This window comes from Crocuta crocuta, unplaced genomic scaffold (genome assembly GCF_008692635.1).
Source record: "Crocuta crocuta isolate KB4526 unplaced genomic scaffold, BGI_CrCroc_1.0 scaffold181, whole genome shotgun sequence".
Classification (NCBI taxonomy): Eukaryota; Metazoa; Chordata; class Mammalia; order Carnivora; family Hyaenidae; genus Crocuta; species Crocuta crocuta.
In genome coordinates, this window is record NW_027527952.1 from 1,919,105 (window position 1) to 1,930,980 (window position 11,876).

The 11,876-nt window shown below is 42.4% G+C and overlaps 1 protein-coding gene across 1 annotated transcript; it reads left to right on the forward strand.

The window, feature by feature from the left end:
* The first annotated feature begins 10,755 nt into the window (after nt 1–10,755).
* HSPB3 (heat shock protein family B (small) member 3) lies at nt 10,756–11,387 on the forward strand. The gene has a single exon (XM_077752513.1). It carries the CDS (start codon nt 10,814–10,816, stop codon nt 11,264–11,266), a length of 453 nt encoding a protein of 150 aa, XP_077608639.1. The 5' UTR covers nt 10,756–10,813; the 3' UTR covers nt 11,267–11,387.
* The last annotated feature ends 489 nt before the right edge of the window (nt 11,388–11,876 follow it).

An 11,876-nucleotide genomic window follows, 5' to 3' on the forward strand; every position in this document is an offset into this window, starting at 1 on the left:
ACTGTGAAATGGATAGGAAGGGAGTTGCTGGGTTCAGGAGTGGGTGCTCAAGGAGGAAAATGATCATGTTTTGGAAAGCACTTCAGCATGCTGTATAAAATCACCATACTACTTAAGTCTTTTCTTCTTCATATTTTTTTTAACTTGAAAGAGGCCTTATAAGTTTAGTGTAGTCCCTTGTTCTCTTTTCCAGTTGAAAATGAGGTTCATGGAGTTTACAGTGATCTGCCCCAGGGTTATAAAGCTAATTAGGACCCTGGCTTCTATCTCTGCCCCTGACTGCTGGTCCTTCATGCTACTTTCCACCCTTCTATCTCCAATCCTGCATTTTCTTTAATGTGACATCCTTATCTGACCTTGCAGTTAAACCATGTTGTGGCAGGTATATCTCACAAACCCCCAAGAACCATTTGTGAGCAAGCTGCAGAAATTCCAATTTCCTTGGAATTTCCCCTTAGGTTAAAAAAACAGGCTTGAGTTTCTCAAGCTTAGTAGCTCAGCAAATAAAAAGTAATGTTAATACCACCAAAGGGCTTAAAAGCAAATTGTGGAAAAGGGAAAAAAGAATCATTTGATCCTAGCTGATAAAGACAGTCTTGGTGTGATAGGGAAGCTTTAGTACATTCCTCTCAGGATCTGGCTTGGTCTGAACCTTATCTGCACAGAATTAGTGCCTTTATAGTTACCCAGTAACATCTTATATTTGCCAAGACCTTGATTAATGTTTAAAGAAATATGGGCAATGTTACATGCTATTCTTTTAAAAATAGCCAGTACTGAGTGAAATGGGTCAGCCTTCCCCTCAAAGAGCTTCATTCCTCCCGCGTGTTATAAATAATAATATCTAGCATTTGTTGAACACTTTTTATGTGTTCAGTTCTATTTTAAGGGTTTGATGTCCCTTCTAATCCTCAAAACAACCATAGGAAGTATATGTGTTTTTCCCATTTTCTTAGCTTAGAAGAAATTAAGCCTTAGAAAGGTTCTGACTTGCCCTGGAGCAAGCAGAGTGAGGATTCAAGATAGGTCTTTATGTCTCTAAAAACTGTTCCATTAATCACACTACTATCATGGCTCTTTAGGTATATTTATGTAGAATCAGAACAGTTCACGCTTGGTAGTTTTCAATCAGAAAGCAAGAGTTAAATATTTATTCAAAAATTTCCCAGTTCTCATCTTGCTCCCTCCTTCCCAATAAGAAATTAGGCCAAAGAGTAAAACAGGCTTAGTGTATGAGGACTTTTATTTGGGATATGAAGTCAAAAGACAAGATGAGTAAGAATTGCTCATTTAGAATTTCAGGTAGTTTTGTCTCTTATCAGTGTAATTCTAGTCTTTCCCACAAGAGGGCAGTTACCACATTAAAAATATGAAACCCCTCTAGGCTTCACTTTCTGACCAACCAAGTCACACCTCATCTGGATTTAGTTTTACAGCTCAGTACAGATCCTGAGAAGATCTCTGCTTCTTTCAAGTAGCTTCAGCTACTATGTCATGCTTTGCTTTTCTTTCCCTTGCCTAGCAACTGAAAGGAGCTTCTGATATCTTAGAAAACATCTCTTCAAATGGGAATGCTAATATGAGCCAAAGACAGATGCTTGTAAACGCCCTATTTTGGAGGTAAAAATCTTGTACCAAACACTCAATGACAGTCAAAAGCATTCTTCTGTGTCCACAATTTTATACTTCATTTCATTTAAATACCATTTGGTTTCAGTAAACTGTATTGCTCCAGAAAATTAGATTTATATGCTTTTTCATGAGGATTCTAAAGATTAGCAGAGGAAAAAAAACTGACATTTTTGATACACAACAAGTAAGTTTTCAAATGTCCAGCCTTATGATCTAGAGAGGCAACTAGAAATACTTCTATTTATTGATCACTTAGCATATGCCTTATGGAAAAAAATGTTTGAAGCCAGAACCAAATCCAATCTTCCCAACATCCCTGGAAGGTATGTTACTACACCCCCATTGTAAAGATGAAGAAATTGCACTATACTCAGGTGACGTGACATGCCAAAAGAGTCCCCCCATTCCATGTTCTTAACCACCATGAAGTAGTAGATTTGTTAGAGATTAGAAGGGCCCAAGTACACCAAGTACAGACACATGGTTCAAGACCAAGGTCCACTGGTGCTCAGAAAATCAATGTCTGGAAAAGGAGGATGAGATGGGGTGGCTAGGCTACCTGGCCGCTCTTGCTAGCTGCACTGCAGTTTCTACTAAGTTGAAGGGCACAGCCGCGTGAGCGATGGTTATAGACCATCATTCCATGGCAGGCAACTATCCCAGGTGGTATTTGAACTCAGAAGGCAGACAGTCTGGCAGGATCCTGGCTAGCAGGTGGAGAGTACAGAAACTAGGATCCACGCCTAGTGGACAGGAGGGCTATAGAGAGGTACCGTAGCCCCAGCTATGGGTTAAGATTTGGGACAGGATCCAGGCCCTAAGAAGGACTGTGGAAATTGGCAGAAGAGAAAGCAAAGTGAGGAGAGAATCCTGGCCAACGTTCAGCTTTTCAAATTGGGCTAACTCCACGAGTAAGAAGGGCTCTGATTTGGAATCTGGCTGGAGACTCAAGAGGGCAGGCAGATACCCAGTTGCGTAGTTATGCATCAGGGTCTGGGAGGGTCGGCTTCACTGCAACATAAACGGAGGCTATTGGTGAGTCATTTGCCTTGGCTACCATGGATTCAGGAGCAGGAGCAGTGATGGGTCTGACAGTATGTGCATTGGTGAACCCAGCAAGAAGGACTCGGAGAAGGCAGTATAGACATAGTGGGGCTCATTCTGAATCTGCACTCCTTCCGCTAGCATGCCCATCCCTGAGCACTGCCAGATGAACCTGGTTCCAGGTGATAACTCCCATCAGGAACCATAAGTGGTCTCTTTAGACTTGTGGACCCGAAGCGTCATGAACACATTAGAAACCAATCGAATGAGTAGAAACGTTCAAAGCACTTCTCATTCACTAGCTCTTGAACACCTGCTCTATGTCCCATGATTCTTAGCATAGTACCTAGCTTCATAATGTGTAAAATTAGACCCAGGAGTTTATAACAAAGGTGCAGTTTGAACCTCATACCCAGCAGGTACAGGACGATTATTTTCTGCTGAAGATATGTGGGGAGTCTACAGGGAGAAGGAGTGTTGTGCCTTAAAGGAAGGGACATCAGAACATCAGCAGTAAGATGGGGGTGAGGCCATCTGTATAGTTACCTGTGACTGTTATAACAAATTACCAAAAATTGGGCAGCTTATCTACAGGTGTTTATCCTCTCCCAGTCCTGGAGACCAACAGTCCCACAACAGGGCTGGCTCTGTCTGGAGGCTCCAGGGGAGAATCCATTCCTCGCCTCTTCCAGGGTCTAGTGGCTGCTGGGATTCCTTGGCTTGTGGCCACATCACTCAAATCTTAATAAGATTAGCATCTGTATCTCTCTCTGCTCCATCTTCTCTGAGCTCAGCTTTCTCCTCTGTGTACGTGTGTATGGAATCTCCCTCTGCATCTCTCTTGTACAGATACTTGTGGCATTTGGGACCCAGAATAATCACCTCATATCAACATCCTTAATTTAATCATATCTGTAATGTCTTTCCCAAGTAAGGGAGCATTTACAAATTCCAGGAATTAGGACATGGACATCTTTTGGAAGACCCTGATTCAGCATCCCATTATTACATTATTATAGCATCCCAAATGAGGGGAAAAAAGCAAGAGTGTTTGGAGGACAACAGCCATTAGTCTAGAGGATAGGGATCATCATCATCCAGACCAACCCTCCCCACCTATCTTTTTGGGCCTATGGGGGTGGGGGGGCTTGAATCCTAGACCAAAGAGTTTGGCATATATGATAAAGGAAATCCTACAATTGTACCTTTAGACAGAATTGTCAAGATCAGATGGTACGACTGCAACAGTTTTCCCACAAGAGAGCCTTAAACCACTGCAAGTACTTGATCGAGGAAGAATGATGCCATCACAGCAGTGTCTTTGGAAGACTGCCTTCTGCAGCCTCTCAAATCCTGTTAGAATGTAATTGTGCTTCTTATGGCTCCTACCTAAGGTTCAAACTCCCTAATGGCCCCAAAGCAAACATTGCAGAGCTGACTCCAGCCAATCAAATATCCCTTCAAATATTCTGGGTGCACGTGCCAACATGGCCATCACTTTATCTCCTTCCAGACTGCTGCTACTACGGTCTGTTCTGTCTCATGACTGCTTCTCCAGGTAGTGGAGGCCCTTGGCTCTGGTTTACCCAAAGCATGCATACAGCCCCTTGTTTTAATTCCCCCAAAGCCTAGTTGATAGCAGGCTCCAATGTGGAACAAAGCCTTATTCATGACTTCAGGATGACATAAGGAAAATTCTCTAAAAGAAATATTTAAGACAGGATATTGGCCATCTAGTTCTCAGCTCTATCAGAAACCTTTGCCAACCAACTCTCTCCTTTCCACTAGACGAATGGTCAATTCTCTTAAAAACATCTTATTGAAGGGGTGCCTGGGTGGCTCAGTCAGTTAAGCGTCCGACTTCACCTCAGGTCATGATCTCACAGTTCGTGGATTTGAGCCCCGTGTCAGGCTCTGTGCTGATAGCTAGCTCAGAGCCTCAAGACTGTCTTTGGATTCTGTGTCTCCCTCTCTCTCTGACCCTCCCCTGCTCACACTGTCTCTCTCTCTCTCTCTCAGAAATAAATAAAACATTAAAAAAAAATTTTTTTTTAAAAAAAGCATCTTATTGAAACAAAAGAAGCCTTTCAGACCTTATGTCAGCCTCGAGGGAATTCTTTCCAACCCCTCCTACCTGGTTCCTTGAAATCGTAGTCTGTGTGTACATTCACTTCCCAACCCACTGGAGTTTCACTTTTGCCCCCACCTTGCCTCTGAGTCTCCCCTTAGTTACGTCAGACACACCCTTGCTGCTAAATCTATGCTTCCATTCTTATCTTCCTTAACCTCTTCAGCCTTTGACATGAGCCATGCTGTTTGACCTTGCCTTACCCCCTCCTCGATGCCTCACCGCTGCTGCAGGACAAAAACCAGTTCAGACCAACACAGTCTCTCTGCAGAGAAGCAGTTCACCCCACGAAGATGGTAAACTGCCTTGCTTAATAATATAAAAACTTAAACTGTTCTCCAAACTGTGGGTTATGGCCAACTGGGAGCACTGAAATCAACATAGTGAGTTACAAGACTCAGTGTTAAGCTAAATGGAATTGAATAGAGACCATCAGACTGGATCACATGCAGTAAAGCTAAGTGTTTTGTGCCAGTATGTGCATATGTGTGTTCATCAGGTCGGGACGGGTAACTCTATTTCTTATTGTGGGTCCAGTCAGAAAAGAAAAAAAAAGTATAAAAGGCACTTATTTCGCTCTTCATGAAGGTAACTCCTATATTCTAGAATAGAACTTAAACTTTAATTTTGAAGTAAAACAAAACAAAACAGAAATCTTCAGTGGGCCTTTTGATTTTAAAGAGACAAAAAATAGTGCTTATAGCCAAACTATGGAAAGAGCCCAAGTGTCCCTCAACTGATGAATGGCTAAAGACGGTATGTAAATAAATAAATAAATAAATAAATAAATAATGGAATATTACTCAGCCATCAAAAGGAATGCAATCTTGTCATATGCAATGATATGGATGGAGCTAGAGTGTATTATGCAAAGTGAAATAAGTCAGGCAGAGAAAGACAAATATATGATTTCATTCATATGTGGAATTTAAGAAACAAAACAGATGAACATGTGGGAGAGAAAAAAAGAGAGGGAAATAAACAATAAACTCTTATAATAGAGAACAAACTAAGGGTTGATGCAGGAAGTGATGGGGGGTGGGCTAGATGAACGATGGGCATTAAGGAGGGCGCTTGTCAGGATGGGCACTGGGTGTTGTCTGTAAGTGAGGAATCACTATTCTACTCCCGAAGCCAATATTCCACTATATGTTAACTAACTAGACTTTAAATAAAAAATTTAGAGAAAAAACCCCAGAGTTCTGGTTCACTCCTAGAGCAACTGGTAGAAATTCAAGCAGCTTTGAAAGTGTTATTTTGTCCCAACAAAAATGACACACAAAGCTCTCCATGCTCACCTCTCAGCCTCATGTTCCCACTTTGTCCTGCACTGTACTCTGTTCTCTGCACTGAAGCCACACCGAGTACTGTGTGTCCTGCAGTCACAGAGCTCTGGCTCCAGGCCCTGCAACAGGCCATTCTGCTGCAGGGAACACTCCAGCTCCCCCCTTGCCTTCCCTGCCCAAAGCTTCCTCTGTCCCACTCCATCATCCCTCTCATCCAGGCTGAGAGAGCACTCTTTCTAGCAACCTTCTTAGACTCCAAGCCTAGTTGTCACTGGACTCCTCAAATGAGCCCTATGCATGGGGGCCTGAATGAGTAATTCATGAAGCTGACTAGGGCAGTCGTTCCCACCTGTTTTATTGCTGAACCACCCCCCCACCCAGGGTCTTTTAAGACATTTTTCATCTAGTTCTCATACTTCTCCCCCATGAAAATTTAATAGCACATATATACCATGTGTCTGTTTATATACCGTGGACCTTTGGAGGTCCACAAACCATTATCTAATAGCTAAGATTTTACATAATGTTAAATTATATGCAATTTTTTTCTCTAGAAGGACCAATTTTTGTCCCCTTGTGGGTGACACTGCCCCCGTTGAGCATGCATGGAATTAAATAAAATTCTGCTGGTCTTCTTGAGAGGGCTAAGGAAAAAAACAGTGCACATTCTTTCCTGATGAAAAGCTTATGTCATATGCTGAATAGGTGAAGGAAGGTAAAGTTAAAGTGCAAACTTAGCAATGAGGCTGACCTTGACCTAAACAAGGGCAGAGTCAGTGGAGGGCAAAAGTTACTCTGCAGCAGTGTGGAGGGTGACTGCTGAATACAGACCACAAATCCAAGGAGATGGGCTGTGAGGGGACAAAAGTAAGTAGCTTGAAGGTGACAGAAAGTCTAAGAGATCTTGTTTTAAAAAGATGGGGCACACTTGACTTTAGGCTGATAGAGCATGGATACTGAGAGACTGGAGAATACCCAGGAAGGGGTAACTGGCTGGATGAAACCCCAGAGGAGGGGAGAGGGGACAAGGGAATCATGAGCAGTGTAAAGAGGCTCCTCTCCCTCTGAGATGTCTGGGTATCAATGTACAAGGGCCTCAGGGGAAGTCATTTCATCGGGGAGAGTGAGACAGGGACACAAGGGGAGGCCTGAGGAGTGGAAGACATTTACAGTATCCACTTTGGAGAAACAGGAGAAGCTGATCGAGGTACACAGAAGGATGGCCAAGTGGCATCAAGGGCCAAATGAAATAAGAAGTACAAAATCTGTAGCAGCTTAATGTTTTTACCCTGTCGCTTTCCAGGCACTCTCTCAGGTGGTAGGAATACAGTAGTGAACCCTAGGTTTCTTTTCTTTTTTTAAAAGCTTATTTATTTTTAAGAGAGAGAGAGAGAGAATCTGAAGCAGGTTCCAGGCTCTGAGCTGTCATACAGCCTAACATGTGACGTGGGACTCGAACTCACAAACCATGAGATCATGACTCGAGCTGAAGTCGGACACTTAGCCAACTGAGCCACCCAGGCATCCCCTAAGTTTCTAACCTCAAACTGCCATTGTCTGCCTTCCCCAACTGGAATATAAATTCATAAGTAAGATGGCGTTATATACTGGTAATGGTGATGAAGATAAAAATAGAGTAATATAATGGAGTGACTACTGGATGCTCAGGAAAGGCCTGCCGGAAGAGATGACCTTTTACCTGAAGCCTGAATGGTACAAAAAGGGCAATCTTGAGACATTCTGAGAGTGGAACTTTCAGAGCAAAGAGGACTCCAGCACAACTGGCCTGAGGAAGAAACAAACTTGTAGTGTTCAAGGACAACACTGTGGGTGAATCATAAGATCAAGGGAGAGAGGTGAGGAGGAGGTCAGCAGGGACCGAGTACTGTTGAGCCTTGAATAGCTGCCCATACCCTGAATGGTTCAAAATCCAAGTATAACTTTTGACTCCCCCAAAACTTAACTACTAATAGGCTTCTGTTGACTGGAAGCCTTACCCATAACATAAACAGTCAATTAACACATATTTTGCATGTTGTATGTATTATACTGTATTCATACAATAAAGTAAGCTAGAGAAAAGAAAGTGTTATTAGGAAAATCACAAGGAAGAGAAAAATACATTTAGAGTACGATACTGTATTTATCGGGGAAAAAACCCCACAGCGGATAGACAGTAGGACTAGAGTTGGGGCAAAAAGACCAGTCTGGAAGCCTGGTAGATTCTCCAAAGGGAGAAAGGGCCAAGGTAAGTTGATGAGGGAGAGGGGGCAGTTCTGGGGTAGGCAGGGCCAAAGGGTAGTTTTGGGAAAATGCTGGGAGAAGTCTTGGATGCTGCATCAGATGCTCATTTCTAACCCCAGCAACTCTCACACACAATCCCACTTGGAAACCCCACTCACATCCGGTCCTCCTTGCCTATTTTAGAGGTCCCTGGAGACAAGAAACTGTAAGATTAATTGGATACATTTTCCTCTGCCCACCCTAACAGTATTTTTTAAAAGAGTTTATTTTTTAGAGCAGTTTTAGATTTTAGGTTTTCAGGTTTTTTTTAACAGGCTTTCTTTTTTCACAACCTTTTTTTTTTTTTTTTTGAGAACAGGGTTGGGGGAGGGAGGGATGAACAGGTAGAGCACAGAAGATTTTTAGGTCAGTGAAGCTACACTGTATGATACTATGAGTGGATACATGTCATTACGCACTTTTCTAAATTCATACAATGTACAACTCCAGGAGCAAACCCTAATGTCCATTGTGGACTTTGGGTGATCGTGATGGTCAGTGTGGATTCACCAGTTGTACCAAATGTACTTCTCTGGTAGGGGATGCTGACAGTAGAGGAGGCTGTGCATGTGTGGGGGCAGGGGTGTCTACTATTTTAAAGCCAAATCCTTACACTCATGTCTATTTCCTGCCACCAGCACTGAGCTCTATTCTTACCCCTCAGAGCAGCACGGATGAAAAAACACCTCTCAATATTTTATGAGGCAGAGGATATTAACATATCTAAAAGAGTACATTTTTCCCTCCAGGGCCACCAATCTGTAAAGTGCAGGTGAAAAAAAGCTGAGCGTGCACAGCATTATTAGGGCATGTTCTTAAGTACACACCAAAATGTCCGTGGAGGTTTTCAGAGTAATAAAAAGGAGCTAAGGGAGATGGTTCCCTTCTGTTTCCTGACATTTAACTTTTTTTTTTTACATTTATTTATTTTTGAGAGACAGAGAGAGACAGAGAAAAAGTGGGGGAGGGATAGAGAGAGAATAAGACACAGAATCCGAAGCAGGCTCCAGGCTCTGAGCTGTCAGCACAGAGCCCAATGAGGGGCTTGAACCCATGAACCATGAGATCATGACCTGAGCCAAAATCAGACATTTAACTGACTGGAGCCACCCAGCCGCTCCAGAAAATGGATATAATTTTTAAGGAAAGTTATTCCTGAGTCTACCTGATCCAGAAAATACTAACTCTGAGGAGTAGAAGTTTTCTATATGTTAAACCTGCTTGTGCATTTGTACATTAAACACACTGTTAGAACAAAAAGCACAAACATGTTCATTGTGAAAAGCCATTTCTCCCTCCAGTCCCTGCCTCCCAATCACTATCACCATCACATGAGGCAGCCACTGCTCCAGCCACATATCTTTCAGAGAGGTTCTATTTATATAAGCAAATACCTACTTATAAAAAAACCATAAATAGTAGCATATTATATGCTATTCTGGACTCTTCTTTTTTACTTAGCATGTCTTGGAGATCCTTCTCTAGCAGTGAGTAAAGAGTTGCCTCATTTTGTTTCAATATAAGTTGAATATAAAGGGTATGATAGTTAAGAAATTAAGTGTCATTTATTTTTGTCAATTTAATAGCAAAGCTACAACTAGATTCATCCTTAGCTTTCTGGGCTTAACTATCAAATAGTTCAACATTTTAGCATTTTCCTCTCCCCTGTGGCTTTATTTTCATTACTAAGTTCACCATTCTATGCCCCACTCAACCCCCATCTGAGGTTTGACATCATTATCTAACTTAGTCAACTGATCTCATTTTTGATGAGTCAAATGTAATAAACCCAGATGACTTGGCTCAGCTGTCCTTTCAGGACGAATGATGAAAAGATGAAAGGAAAGAAAATGTGTAGGACAGAGGGCTGAGAGCTTGCTGAATGTCTGAAATTTGAATACGTGTGTGTATCTTAATTCCTAGTCAATTATAGCCACATTCATCCCTCCTAGCTTTGCGCTTGGAGACAAGGGAGACTGCAGTCTTAGCTCATATTATGAGTGCCCATCTCTGGACTACTGTAAGAAGTCACAGTCCCTTAGATCACTGCAGTTCACAAGGACAGGCACTCAGAAATTCTGTAAATGGGTTTCTGATTTTAATTCTCTCTTTCTCTTGAGGTAACCAAAGCAGACCCGTTTGCCAAGGATAGCTGAGAATGTAAGGGCGATCCTTGCCTGGGCAGCTTGAGCCGGCCGTGTGCTAAATGCAACTTCGAACCATATCCTATAAATAGCCGTTCATTGTCAGCGCGGGTGAAAAGACAAGAGTGGGTGTGTGGTGGTAGGATGCAGGCCTAATTAAGGAGTTGCGTCTGCGCAGGGTTCCAAGCGAATAGCTGTTGGGACTGATAATCTCGTCAGTAGGCAACTGCGAGGGTTCGCTCCTGACGGCACATAGACGGAAGCGAAGCTGTTCAGTGCTGGCTTTGACTCCGACCATGGCAAAAATCATCTTGAGGCACCTCATAGAAACTCCAGTGCGCTACGAGGAGGAGTTTGAAGCTCGAGGTTTGGAAGACTGCAGGCTGGATCATGCTTTATACGCGCTGCCGGGGCCAACCACGGTGGATGTGAGCAAAGCCAGGGCGGCTCAGGTGCCTCGGGTGGACTCAGTGGCGGAGATACCGACCGAAGAAGGCAAGTCCCGCTTCCAGATCCTGCTGGACGTGGTCCAGTTCCTCCCCGAGGATATCATCATTCAGACCTTCGAAGGCTGGCTACTGATCAAGGCTCAGCACGGAACCAGAATGGATGAGCATGGTTTTATCTCAAGAAGCTTCACCCGCCAGTATAAACTGCCAGATGGCATTGAGACCAAAGATTTGTCCGCCATCCTCTGTCACGATGGAATTCTGGTGGTGGAAGTGAAGGATCCAGTTGGGACTAACTGACATAAATTCCTGTTTATTTGGCTCCAGGAAGATGGCAGTGCAGCCAATGGTACCACCTGGAATGTTTGTATTAACCATATTTGAAATGATTTTTATGAAGATTAAAAGTATAGACATAGTTCCTGGTATGTTGAGGTTGTTTTTGTTATTCTCACTCAGAGAGGAAAATTGTTAATGCTCCTACAGTTCAAAAATGATGCTATTCTTATAAACAGTGACAGTTTAGGAGATGGGTTTGATGCTAGTAAAGACTTGGAATTATTTCCTCCTTACTCCAACAATGCCACAGAATATGCATTTGTAATAATTGATGGCAAACTGATATCTTATCCATTTTATAAAAACGTTAATATTGCTAAAAAAAAAAAAAAGCTGTGATTCCCTTTACTTGACAAGCTCTTCAGTGAATTGTAATTGAAGTGGAACTTTGTAAATATAGAATTTGAAGGTTAAAATACAGTACTTAGAAATTGGATCTGAACTATATTTATGATTCAGTATAGCTATTACTGCCTTAAACATAATACTAGAATTTTCGGATACAAATTTTATTTTTATAAAGCTCTAAATATGTACCCCATTTTTAAAAAGCTGAACTGAATCCTATTTG